Here is a 13,569-nt window from a genome sequence, read left to right on the forward strand (position 1 = left end):
TAACGACCATTGGCGGTCGCGCAGATACAATTTGATCTGATTATTTCTTACGACTATTCTCCTCTACAATTCATCGGCAAACAGTTTAGATGGCGATCTTAAATTTTATTGAGTTTGCGCGCATCTCCCATAACTTTCGATATGTAAAAAGCCAGTGTCTCTCAACTAAAAATTTGTCTAAACTTTGGCGATACACAGCGCCGGCGGAAAATCTTTACAAAGTTTCCAATACTTTTATCATATTATACTTTAATACTGTTCAATCTTTTTGAAGCCAATTTTTCCTCAACGAAAGTAATCAAAGATAAATATTGTTTATTGTATATCATAAACTTTACTACTATATGCTTATTTAAAAGTAAGTTTTAAATTCAAATTTCTCCGAAGTAAAATCTATTCAAGATTAATTAAAGATTATGTATTTGTTATTAATTATATTTTCTAATTTATGTAAATTGTACTTAAAAAGTATCAATTTAAAAATATTATAATACATATGTATATATATGATGAAATATATATATATATATATATATATATATATATATATATATATATATGTAATTCTAGCTCTTTTTATAAATGAAATACAATTTATAATAGCAATTACTATAAAATCATATTTGATTAGATAGAAAATGATTGATGAATGATTGATTGATTAGATAGAAAATGATGAAATTGATTAGATAGAAAAATTCACGTAAACAGAGTTGAAGATTACAAGAAAGAGCTGGCATGCGTTTGTATTTTTCTCTCTCGCTTTTACATGATCAAAGTGCAGAAACTTCCTGTATGAGTCATATTTTATTATCAATACGAGCATTCCGCGCAAAGTGAATGGTAACTAAAGCCATTATGAAATCTGTGCCAAGTTACAGTTGTACTATGCGCATGTTGATCAAAACAATATTTTCTACATATTTTAAGAAATAAAACAGTTGTGGAAGTAGTAATATAAAATGCTTTTATTATATATTTTCTATATATCTAATGAGAATTTTATATATTTTCTATTCATCTAAAGAGAATTTCTAGTCTCTATATTTTTTAATAATTTTATTATATTAAAATAATTACGCGCAAAAAAATGTAATCTATATCAAAATTACATTTTTACAAGTAATTCGTATCAATCTTTTCAAAAGCAAGCCATATTTTTTGCCTTAAGGATTACTTTATCGGCATGCTACTATGTAAATTCATCTCAGGATACTGTTTACATTTAAATTTGATTTGGAAGCAACGAATTACTTTAGATAAACTCAAAGCCGAGGCCTTGTTTCTCGAAACATAAACGAGGGAACGAGAGAAGTTTCGACGAATATAACTCTAAGAGTTTGGAAAGCGTTGGCAACAACGAATTTCGAAATCTATCAACCTAGAAAGCATGTATATATAACTTTTATATTTCTCAGCAACGTATACTGTCCATATACTCTAAAAGAGTAGAAATCAATATTCTCCTATTTTTAATGTTAAATGTCTTCGCAATTAAATTTTTTATTAAATTTTCAATCAATTTTAAAAAAAGGATCAACTCCATATTCATTAAAAAAGTTATCACTTATTCATTATTTCGTAGCAGTAAAATACATATAATTCTACGTATAATATGTCATATAAATCTTAACATTTATTATCTTAATTATCTTATAGTAATTTTTCATAAATTAAAACAAATATTTTTAATTTGTAATTTAGTTAAACTTTTCATAAATAATATCATATATAATTTTATGAGAAAACAAATCGGTCATTTACTTGACTAAAAATTATTCAAAATTATCGATAAACTCTTATTAATTATTACACTAGCTTTATTTCTCCGATTTCTTTAATATTCACATATGTAAGTAATCCCGTCAAAGGTACATTTAGCAGTTCGATTATGTCTTATTGACGTGGCTTGGCGTGCGGCGCGATGAAATTGGGTCATCGTAGAAAATTGCTACCACCTAAAACGAAATTATTCTGCGAAATTTCTCAACGCTGGATACGGTCTATTTGCGCGATATTAAGAACGCCATTAATGGTTAGTTCCAATCGAGGAAGATAGTACCGGTGGTACTACTAATTTTTAGTCAAATAATCGATTCGTCTTTACTCATAAAGAACCGCAAAACATTTGCTAACTTCTTCAAATTAACAAAATTTCTTTTTTGCTCAAAAAATTATATATTATTATCCAAATAACCTTATCGCAACATGTAACTTTTTTATAATCCTTTATTATATTTAAAAAAATTTCATAATCAGTTTAATAAAAAAGAGCATTCTAAAAAGAATTCAAAAAAGTTACAAATTATTTCATTAAGAAAGGATTATATTACGACTGATAAATTGATGATAGTAAATAATAAATAATATAAACTTAAAATTTTTTTATAATATAATTAACTCAGTTTTTTTTATAATTAAAAACAAGTTTTAAAAGAAGCAAACATTATTGTTTATTAATATATTTAAATAATAATTTTATACTTTAACAAATATTATTCCAAAAATGTCTTTAACAAATGGGAAAATAACAGACATTTCTAAATATTTCAACCTTATTATATTACAAAGACCATTATAATTGTAGTTCGTCGAGTTCATTCGTCACTGACACAGATAATAAATCACCGCTTGGCGGATGATGCGTTCGGATATTATGGAAATAAAGACGATCTTATATATGCTATACAAAAATCAGACAGCGTCCGCGACAGCAAAATTTATCGTAGTCGTCGTTTCTTCGGAAACTGATGCGCTTTACGTCCGTCCGGCAAGTCTGTTTCCGCAATGTGACACAAATACATATTTATTGCGTGCGCAAAACGCGCACATAGTCCGTAAACGTACAGACCTTCGAGATTTATTCAACTTTATTCTGCTCCTCTCGTTCCATTACCTGTGATCGATCCATAAAATATATCTATAATGCTGGACTTGACCATTCGTTGGTCACCTTCCTTCTGTCCACCTTTATAAAACATACACCTACAGATTTTTCACTCTCCTCAGTCTTCTGTGCTTAGCAAACCAGATACCGTTATTATACTCGCTATTAAGCTGTTTTAATCGCTTGGAATAATCCCGCTTGTGTATAATCGAACGTGAATCAATTATGAAATGATGGGTTTATAATTTTTATACTTTCCTTGCAATTTTTAATTCTTCGACCACAAACTTTTTATTTACAATAACTAATTGTAAATAAAAATTTTATTATATTTACAAATTAAATTTTATTTTATTTGAGAGATATTTTTCATAAATAAAAAAACTTTTTCAAAAAATATGTAATTATGTAATTTCAAATGATGTTTAATTTATATAATTCCATCCATTTGCACCACACAATGCACATGGACGAATAATTTTTAAAATATTCTTAATATATAATAGTTCTTATTGTACATAACGTATACATAAGAATATGCGACAAAATTTATTCCCAGAATCCTCAAAAGAACATACCCACACGTATTAGATATAATCGTTCAACAACTATGGAAGTACGCAGATATTTTTTTAAAAACTTATTAATAAAATATCGATTTCGTAAAGAATGACTATTATATTTTAATCAAATCAAATAGCTTAGAAATATTAATTTTATTGTAATTAGCAAAGATTTTTAATAAAGATTAAACGATCAGTTTAAACAGAAATAAAACATTTCGCTTATAGAATATAAACACTATTCCTCTCTCTCTTTACATTATATGTATATGATAAATATGTTTACAAAACACATTTAAAACATATAAAAATATTAAAATAATAAACATATACACAAAAGTAATTAATTTTTAAAAGATTTTGTAATCTATATACAAATTTAAAATTTTTATAAAATATGCGCAATGTAATAAATTTAGAACCCTTAGACAAAAGTTGAAGAATCGGAAACTTAAATAAATATAATAATGAAGATGGACAGACAGATAAATAAACAAATCTAAATAAAGACAACACGTCACAAGAACAAAGAACTGTTCCAATGTTGTCTAAGAAAATAACAGCGCGTTGTCTTTAGACAGATTAGTGATTCGTAGTATGTAGTCACCACGGAAATCGGAGATTATCTATACAACATAGATTATCGCCGATCTTACACCATAATAAGCGCGATAATTTGCGCAACGTAAACACTATTGTAACCGCGTATCGCGTGTGTATTACCTATGCTATATCCCGTGTATACACCTTACATTGCAAAACGATATTAATAACGAAAGATTACCACGGGAAATCTTTTTGTACTTCGATCGGTTGCCATACGATTGTCGATAACAAGATCTCAGATCCCGTCGCTGGGGTTGGTGGTGGGGCGGGGGAGGGTACGTATGTAAAAAAAATCCTTTTGAAAAAAAACAGCCGAGTGACAACAGGAAGTGGGACACTTTGTAGTCGGTGCAGTGGGTGAGAAATAGTAAGTGAGACGTATCCAGCAAGTGAACGAGTGGCGGTGCATACTTACGTCCCGTTAAAGGGTGCATCAGAGCGGGGTGCGAGGTGGCTGCTGCAGCGGCTGGTTGCTTGGGTTTGCTAACCTTTGTGTTACTTTTTGCAAATTCCAAACGTATGGTTTGTGGCATATCAGGATCGAATCTAACCCCCTGCTGCAAATAGATTCCCTAAATTAGTAAATCGGGAGCACACGTGGATGGATGGTGGTAGTGTAGTAAGGCAAAGATGAGAAAAAAAAATGAGAGAAGAGAGTGATAGTGAGAGCCCTTCTTTCGTCACTAGCATCTCAATTAATTTGCGAGAAAAGAAAGTATGTTTTTAGTAAAAGTTTTTCCGAGTATATTGCACTTTTTTCACAATTTCTTAAAATCGATCTTTTAAAAATAATTTATATATAAACAAATTATTTAGTTTTTATCTTTTAGTTTTTAAATCAACAAAATTGATTTCATATTTATAGCACAATGTAAAAAATATGCTATTTTATATATTATAAATATATACAACATATACAAGAAATATCTTGACGTAATGGTATTTCTTATCCAATTTCTATAATTCTATCTTTATTAACAGATAAGAATACCTTTATTAACAAGTAATCCATTGAAATATTAATAAGATCACGCTATCCACTCTAATGAGGACAACTGCGTTTTGGTGCAGTTTATTCTTTTTCAATATATTTCCGTCAAATTGTTTACTTTATATCGTGAATTTAACAGGAAAGTGAGCTAGATTGATGTTTACGAAAATATGAATGTTGATCGATACTCCATAAATCGCCGTCACTCGAATATTCAATCAAAATAGTTCATTTCTGTTCACTTTTTAAAACTGACAGCGTGAAATTGTAGGAATGTATTTACATACTTATTTACATACTTTTACAATTTAATTGTTAAAAACTTATAAAACATTACTAATTATTTACTCAATTATTCATTAAATTTTTGCAAATAAACTTATATAAAAGTCTTAATGACATTTTTACAAAATTTATGCAAACGTTTAAAATAATTTATACAAATTATAACTAAACTTATACAATTATTATAATTATTATTTTTGTTGTAATTGATATTTACATCTTGTTTCGTTTTTTACTGACAATATCTTTGTCATAAATTTATCTTAAAAAATTTAATTATAAAAATATTATTTAAAAATTTAGGATTTATCACAATAAATATTATATATATATAAAAAAATCTTCATAAAATTTTATAAAAAAGAAAGAATATTAAACAAATCGGAAACTGAATGCATCATTGAAACTACAGTATACGTTTCGCGCGTGCGAAATCAAATCTTAAGGGTCGATCGAATCACAGATGGCTAGCGACGAAAGTAATGTAGGTATAATAATAACATGGGATTATGCCAGGTAGAAGGGAAATTAGCACAAGGGCGTGTGTTATGTGTATTCGTGTATATGTGAATGTGTGATGTGTGATGTGTGTGTGTGTGTGTGTGTGTGTGTGTGTGTGTGTGTGTGTGTGTGTGTTTCTCTTCTTGTACGTGTATTCATAAGGTGGGCTCGTTAGTCCGTTCTAGGGTGTTTCCAGCGAACGTGTCCATCCGACAAAAGGATGTTTCTCTACGCGATACATACGTTCGTACGTAGTAGTATACCGTTGCTGTACTTGGGTTATATAACATTGCAGATTGCGTGAGGTCAGTTACAACGGTATGGTAGAGCTATACGGGGTGACCAACTTAACCAAAGAACTCGATCTGATTGCCGTCGTGCAACAAAAGCTGTAAAGCTACTCTGCGCCCGAATTATATATATGCCAAATGTTGCGTGACGAGCTATATTTTTAAATCAACGTTGCTCACCCCGCAGATATATGTATTTACAGATACATATATACGCGTTACATATAAATATATTCGTATGATGATCAATATGTGTATTCACAGTTGTCATGCATAAAAAAATTGTTTCTTAGCTTGATACAATTAAATGCAATGTTGTCTGTGATTTTTTTCGAAAATTTTTAAACCCATAAATTTTTAAACCATAATTTTTAAAACTGTAGAAAAAATGCAAGGTGCACAAAGATTTAGAACTTAGAAATTCAAAATATTAGATATTAGATATTATCAATTTTATAACATAAAATTTTTAATGTACAATTGTGTTTTTTTTATAAAAATTTATCTTTTAAAAAGAATGTGATTTATTAATATCAAGCACTTGCGTCTTTTCTTGTTACTGTGGAGAATATACATATTTTTTGAATATATTTAAATATATGTATATGCAACGGGATGATACTTGTCGGAAGGCAAACAACATCATATATAGGTATATCGATAATGCCACACGGTGCAGCGTTATTACAATACGCCTTGGTACGTATACAGGTAAACAAAAGGTAATACTACATTTGGTCCCAATGAGAGAAAGAGAGAAAGATAGAGAGAAAAGCTACGGTAGAGAGAAATGAATAGTCAGATAGAGAGGTCTCGTGGATGTAGTAACTAATGGAGGTAAGAGCTAGAGGTAGCATTAACCCGTGCCAGCTGGAGAATCTAAGGCAGGGTGGAATCGTAAAAAAAAAAAGACTGCCGGGCATATATGTACGAGTGAGTGTCACTGTGTATGTATACTATATCAACCGCGCGTCAACCCTGAGACTCCTGCGAGAGTCTACCACCTTTTCCCCCAATTTTTCCTTGCCTCGCGATGTCTGCGAGAAAAGGGCTATTACCTGCAGATCCTGCTTTGCCGCCTCCGCGCCTGCCCTCGTGTGAAAAGTCACGAATCCCACCGGCTGAAATGAGAAAGAAGAATACAACAAGAAGCGTTTCGCTCATCGCGTCCACGATTAGCATCTCTCTCTCTCTCCCGGCGGACGTTCATTATGGTAGCGCTTCCACGCCGCCATTAGTTCGCCGGCGAACGAGCTTAGAATTGCCAACGCGTTTCTACCATTCGCATTATTGTCCCTATCTGAAAACGTTTGTCACATCATTCGTAATAAGTAATGCGATGAACATATAAAGTAATCTGCGATCACTGTATAAAATGAATTTCTCGTTCTGACAAAAGTTTTTATGGAAGGATAAATATCATTGTTTAACAATTAATTTTAATCTACAATATTAAATTTAATTAAAAATCTGTTGAAATAAGATTTTGTTGAAATCAATATTTAAAACTAAATAAAGAAATTTCCTATTTGCATCCTAAAAATTTGATTTGTAAGAATATCTTCTTTCTTAGTAGACATAATAATATCGGATATCATCATTTAATAATTCTATCTTAAAGATAGAAATATAAAAGTGCAATATAATACAATTATATTCAATAATCCATCGCTCTTTTACAAAATGAACTGTTAACAAGTTTTTAGAATGCAAATCAATTATTAAGAAAAACATTATTTTGCTTATCTGCAGCAATTTATAATCTTACTTGGAATTTTATATCATAACCTTTATGCAATAAATGCAAAGAGATGCTCTTCTATCGATATAATGTTGCAATTATTACAGGAAATATCTTCCTCCGACTAAGATTACCAGAGCTTGTTTACGTTCTCTTTCTCTCTTATTTGCATCGCGCGTTGCATTTCTCAATATACACACGCCCTTTTATCTGCGCGCGCGTATCCGTTAATTTATTCGGTAGACGGCATCGATTTCATCGGTTTATACGGAATTAACGGAGCAACGAGGACGCCGGAGCGTCGCGACGCGAAAACGCGCGGATCAATCCGCGCTAACGATCGCCGAAGGCGAACCTACTGCGCTTCATAATGCATCGCGTGATTGCACCAGCTGCAATCGAAGGTGTCGATTCTACTGATGTGAGAAATAGAAATGCCCAATCGTTAATGTGGAGATTCGTTACTCGCTGCCGTTTACTTCCGCGCCACGTCCCTCGAATATTCATGCAGCCGAAAGAATAAAATTGGATCCCCCTCGCCAGAACGTGTGCGATCACGAAACAGAGATTGCTTGCGAGAGAAGAAAAGTTAGCAGCAAATGATATTTAGCATAAATTTAGCATAAATAAATTCACATTAATAGCCTAACGATCGATAATAATTTTTGTAACAATAATTCCAATATTTTACAAACAGCAACGCATCTATTGTCGGACAATAGATATAAATTCGTATCAACATTTTGCTAATGTTCCTCAAATATTTTGCAATAACGACATAAACCATAACGTATAACAAAAGCAAATTAAAATATAAATGGTCTATTAATATCTAGATTAATATTTGTAAAAGCTTTATGAAAATAGTCTCGTGATAAATCCAAATCCAATAAACTCGCAGGGCATAAATCTAGAATTAATCGACATCGACTGACTAACCGTGATTAAAGTACAAATGGAAACAAACGGACGTACCGCACTTTCACCCGGCACGCGTAACAGACATTCAGATCTCGTAACCGAACGCGACGTGCACCACCGACCGGAGCCTCGTTTTTATTCCGCGGCTGTTGCCAATCCGTCTCGATTCGACTGTCAGATATAGCCACGTTAGGGCACACGCGGGCCGCGTGCTTCCTAGCGTGCAATCGCGCGAATTCACGGAATAATTCTTATCGGGACACGGAATATCCAAATGTAATATCGTCGTTTTGCGGTTTTTTATCGATACGTGCATCGTGATACGATGTAGGTTAATGGTCATGCGTGCAGCGGCCACGGAGACGATCGATTTCTTTCGCTTGTATTTTTCTTTTCCTATTTTTTTTTTTTTTTTTTTTTTCCATTGCTGTTGTCGCACACCACGCTCCTGATATACATATACGAACCGCGACGGCGCGGTGCGACGTATCGGCTTTTCTTCCGGGCATCGGCGTTCTTTGTACCGCCGCCGCGGCGACAAACCCGCGCTCGTGTGCACCATGGCCATGTAAATGCACATGCAATTATGCACGTAGTTCCAGATAGAGGCAGGTAAAGGCGCCACTTCGCGCAGGATGGCAACGCGGTCACGTATAATCGAAAGGTCTGGGAATTATGATAATGCCTACACCGCGATTTTTTCTAACGACACTCGCTGTTCAGGAAATTGCAACGTGTTCAAGGCGGAATTTAATACGCTCCTCCTTCTCCTTGCATCAAAAGCGTTTTTTTTTTTTTCAAAAATAGATCAAAGAATTTAAATGTAAGAAAAACAAAATAGAGCAAAGTAATAGATAGAAACCGTCTCGATTAATTTGTAAAAAGAGAAATTTTTAATAATAATATTAATAATAATTACATAATAATTACATATTTTATAATTATTTTAAAAAATGATTAAAAGTAATATTATATAAAAAATTATATGATTAATTCTATTCTATTATTGCCGTATTTATTTGATGATCTCGACGATTTTTAACATAAAATAATGGGAGAAATAAAATATTCTTTTAAAAAATGGATGACAATATTGTTACGCAGTTATCATAAATCAAATGAACTCCTCTAAAAGTAATTAGCTACAGTCTACTTGAATTTTTTTCGAGTTAATCAATAGCAGGTGCGAAAGAACTTTTTATCGGAGAACTGTAACCCTCTATTATACGATCGATTTAATCTTACTAAACCGGAATCGAATTGAGTTTAATCCGGAAAAGAAACCGAAAGAACTGCAATCTCAATTGGATCAAGAGGAGATAAATTCTCCGCTTGTAGAAGATTTCCAGCGGCAACTCCAAATACGGAGATAAATCATCATCACCGAGCTACAAAGGGGCTTTGTACGAATTTCGCAATGGCACATCGCACCAGATAACGGAAGAATGCGAGACAACAAAAGCTTCTAACAACATTTGAAAATGTTTTCAGCGCGTCGCCATTTTTGAGACGCTGCTCCCCGGTGCTGCTTTTCGTTCCCGGCGCAACGATGACCGAAGGAAACAAATGGCAGAAAGGTTGGTCCGACCCGCTATCGATTTGCACAGTCAGTCGTACCCAACCGTGCCAGTGGCCAAGGAGGTTTAAGCACCGTTCACACGGAAATCATAGCTCTCGGTTATGCTTCTCTCGTCCGTTTTATTCGCATTCTGCTCATATTATATCCAATTACATCACCGCGACCATTACGAGCCGCTCCCGTTCCGCGCTGGTTACAACGAGGTCAAGCCATATGCAGGAACGAAAACATGTTATTAACTTTATTTTGCGTAGTATATTCGCGGATTATCTTGATAATCAATGTCGAATTTGTAGACAAAATTTATAGTGATAGATGAAAAAAACTTGTAATTAGTAAGAAGGATATTTTGAGTTCCTAGCGTTTTAAAATTCATTGAGTTGAAGTTCTCTTTTTCTCTCTCTCACATCTAATATGTTCACAGATTTATACAACAGGAAATTGACATATCTATAAATATATAAAATTAGAAATTAATATGTTCAAAATTAAAACTATAAAGTCAAATTGACAAAGTAATTCATGAATTCAAGAATATCCGAATAAAAATTTTACGATAAAGATCAAAAGATCTGTAATCATAAGATTGATAATGACAAGAATTAATGACAAAACTCAGATTTTTAAATTCATCCTATTTTACAATCCATAAATTCTAAGTATAATTAAATTATCGAAAATATATTTGCGTATATCCCAAAATTGTACAATTTTCATTATTCCGAACTGCATTATTTTGAGCTGCGGAGCAGGTCAAAGCAGAATTGAAATTCGTATATTTAGTAGTAATTAGATTTAGCGTAGTTTTTTTAAAAAATAAAATAAAATAAATAAATAAATTTTAAAAAAATAAAATAAAATAAATAAAAATAAATGTTTTCTTGAACGAAATGAGACTTTTTAATGATCAATACAATCGCCATTTTATTTTAGAAAGTCGCATCTATCGCGAACGCGAGATGCAGGTAAAGGCTGCGGAATTAAAAATATGGATACCAGAATAAAAAATGTTAAAATACTTTATGGATTAAGGACTTTACAGCGTCAGTATGCTTTCGCGTGTACTGTTCCAGCGTCGCCGCATAAATTAATGTTATCTCAGGGGATTATACTGGGTTGTGAGTAGCGCGCGATGGCATTGCCGCATGATGAAATTTGATGTATTTCTCTCTGTCGGCTGATTAGATATTTTTAAAGCTTCGTGACTCACGTAATCAACGAGTGCGCTTTGAATAAATAAAAAAAGCTTTTAGTATAAGCACTCGTCGTTTTTAGTAATCATTTTAAAACTGCAATTTTAATCGCAAGTTCGAAGCTTATGTAATGTTGTGTAATAAAACTGAAAATATTTTTAATTCTCTTATATATAAAAAGTAATTAAATAGTAAGTAAAGTAAATAATTTATCTATAAAATTTAGCTGCTTTTTAAAAATTAATATTTTAAATGGAAGAAATTCAATAATTTTTTAATTTTTTAACAATTAACTCTGTAATATAAAATTAATTATTTCATTTGTCCATAAAAAAGTAAGTTTTATGTAAATATAAATCCAATTATGTAATATAACATCCAATATATCATATATTTTCATTGTTGTCATGAAACATGAAAATGTGTCAATGCAGAATTGATAAGAAAGTGTATAACAAAAAAATGTATGAAATCACATAAACTCCCGGTAGTCCGAAAATTCGATCGAAACTTGCGGTTTAGTTGACCAACTTTTTCCATTCATTCTTTCCCTTGAGAATGGTCACATTAAAGAAAGAGATAGAGAGAGAGAAAGAGAGAGAGAGAGAGAGAGAGAGAGAGAGAGAGAGAAAGAACGAGAGAAAGAGATTTTCGCTATTTTTACTACTCCGCGTAATTGATTTGGAGTTTTCTCGAAATGTACGTTTCCTAGAAATGTGCTTGAGAAAAGCCGGGATCCAATTTTATCTCTTCGTCTTCTCCAGTGCATGAAGAAATGACATATATCGACAGTATCGAGCTACCTTACACGCGAATCTAGGGCAAATTTATCTGCGTTAAAAGCTCGATGCCCTTTTCGGAGCGAATGTTAAAAAGCGTGATGTTGAAAACGTAACATCATCGAATTATATGATATCAATTAAGCAATAACAACTTACCGATGCTGTTTTCCCATTTTTACTCGTGACTTTTAACAGCGACCCCTCGTACCCCTGAAACAGAAAAAAATATTACGTTATTAAAAGTTCTATTCTATCAAAATACACTGTTTATAACCGATGGTAAAAAATTGATTAACTTTATATCAATTTTATATCTTTTACTTAAAATAACAAAGCCTTCTGTGGTTTTACAATCACTCGTATATACTACGGAATAAGAATTGAAAAATAGACATACACAACAGTTTACTTTTCATTTTTTTTCCAAATATTGTAAAAAAAAGTTTGTACAGTTTTTTTAAAAAAGTTTCTTTAATTTTTTAAACTTTTTGAAATAAGAAAAATACAGCGTTCAATTAAATATTTGAAATCTTTTACAATATGTTAATTAAAATTTTTAAAGAGCTAATTTAAAATGTGTCTTCTATTCTAGAAAAAACTATTTTAAAAATGTAGTGCACATACAACGTGTATAGTTGCATGACTTAACTAAAATGCATTTGCCAAGGGTCCGTTAGACACAGAATTTACAAAGACTCTTAAAAACTCTTAAAAATAACAAAGAGCACAGAGAGTAGAGCAAGATATTTATATATTTTATTATATACAAATTTCATTTAACACAAATGCTAAAGTATCCGTAAATTTTTTAGCGGCTATCACTCGAATTATTTATCGTTAATGTGCTCTATTTCATTTCTTGATACGGAAAAAAGGCCTATTATTAACCCTCTGAGAATGTTTTTAATTTGCTATAAACTTAATATGTTACACTTCGTTATAGTATCTTGTTATTAAGTATCTTGTTTCATGCTACCTACCTAATAAATGAATCTTTACAGTGAAGTAATGTTTTCTTAATTTTTATAGTAGCGAGGCAAGTAGAACGCAAGATGAGCACTCGGTTACATGCGAACGCGGTAAGTAGCGTTCATTACTGGAATACCAAACTGTTAATAATTGTGCGATCGTAATGGAAGTGCTAATTAAGAAGCCGCAATTAGAGAGAACAGTAAGTCTCGGACATGGCGCACACCATTTTTAAAGTTCAAACTTGCTTGCATACGCGAG

At 31.9% G+C, this 13,569-nt stretch overlaps 1 protein-coding gene across 7 annotated transcripts in view; it reads right to left on the reverse strand.

Annotated features, from left to right (window-relative positions):
• Positions 1–13,569, reverse strand: part of LOC105421974 (protein couch potato) — an 86,488-nt gene that overhangs the window by 32,628 nt on the left and 40,291 nt on the right. For 6 of the 7 annotated variants that reach the window (XM_089082700.1, XM_089082699.1, XM_089082701.1 and 3 more), the window contains exons 3-5: positions 12,496–12,549; positions 7,182–7,244; positions 4,472–4,613 (exon numbers count right to left, since the gene is read on the reverse strand). In XM_089082700.1, coding sequence (XP_088938826.1) covers positions 4,472–4,613; positions 7,182–7,244; positions 12,496–12,549 — 259 coding nt within the window. The remainder of the gene's footprint in view (positions 1–4,471; positions 4,614–7,181; positions 7,245–12,495; positions 12,550–13,569) is intronic. The other variant, XM_089082698.1, reaches the window with a different exon arrangement.

The sequence above is a fragment of the Pogonomyrmex barbatus genome, unplaced genomic scaffold (assembly GCF_055798465.1).
Source record: "Pogonomyrmex barbatus isolate J1 unplaced genomic scaffold, ASM5579846v1 scaffold6, whole genome shotgun sequence".
Taxonomy (NCBI): domain Eukaryota; kingdom Metazoa; phylum Arthropoda; class Insecta; order Hymenoptera; family Formicidae; genus Pogonomyrmex; species Pogonomyrmex barbatus.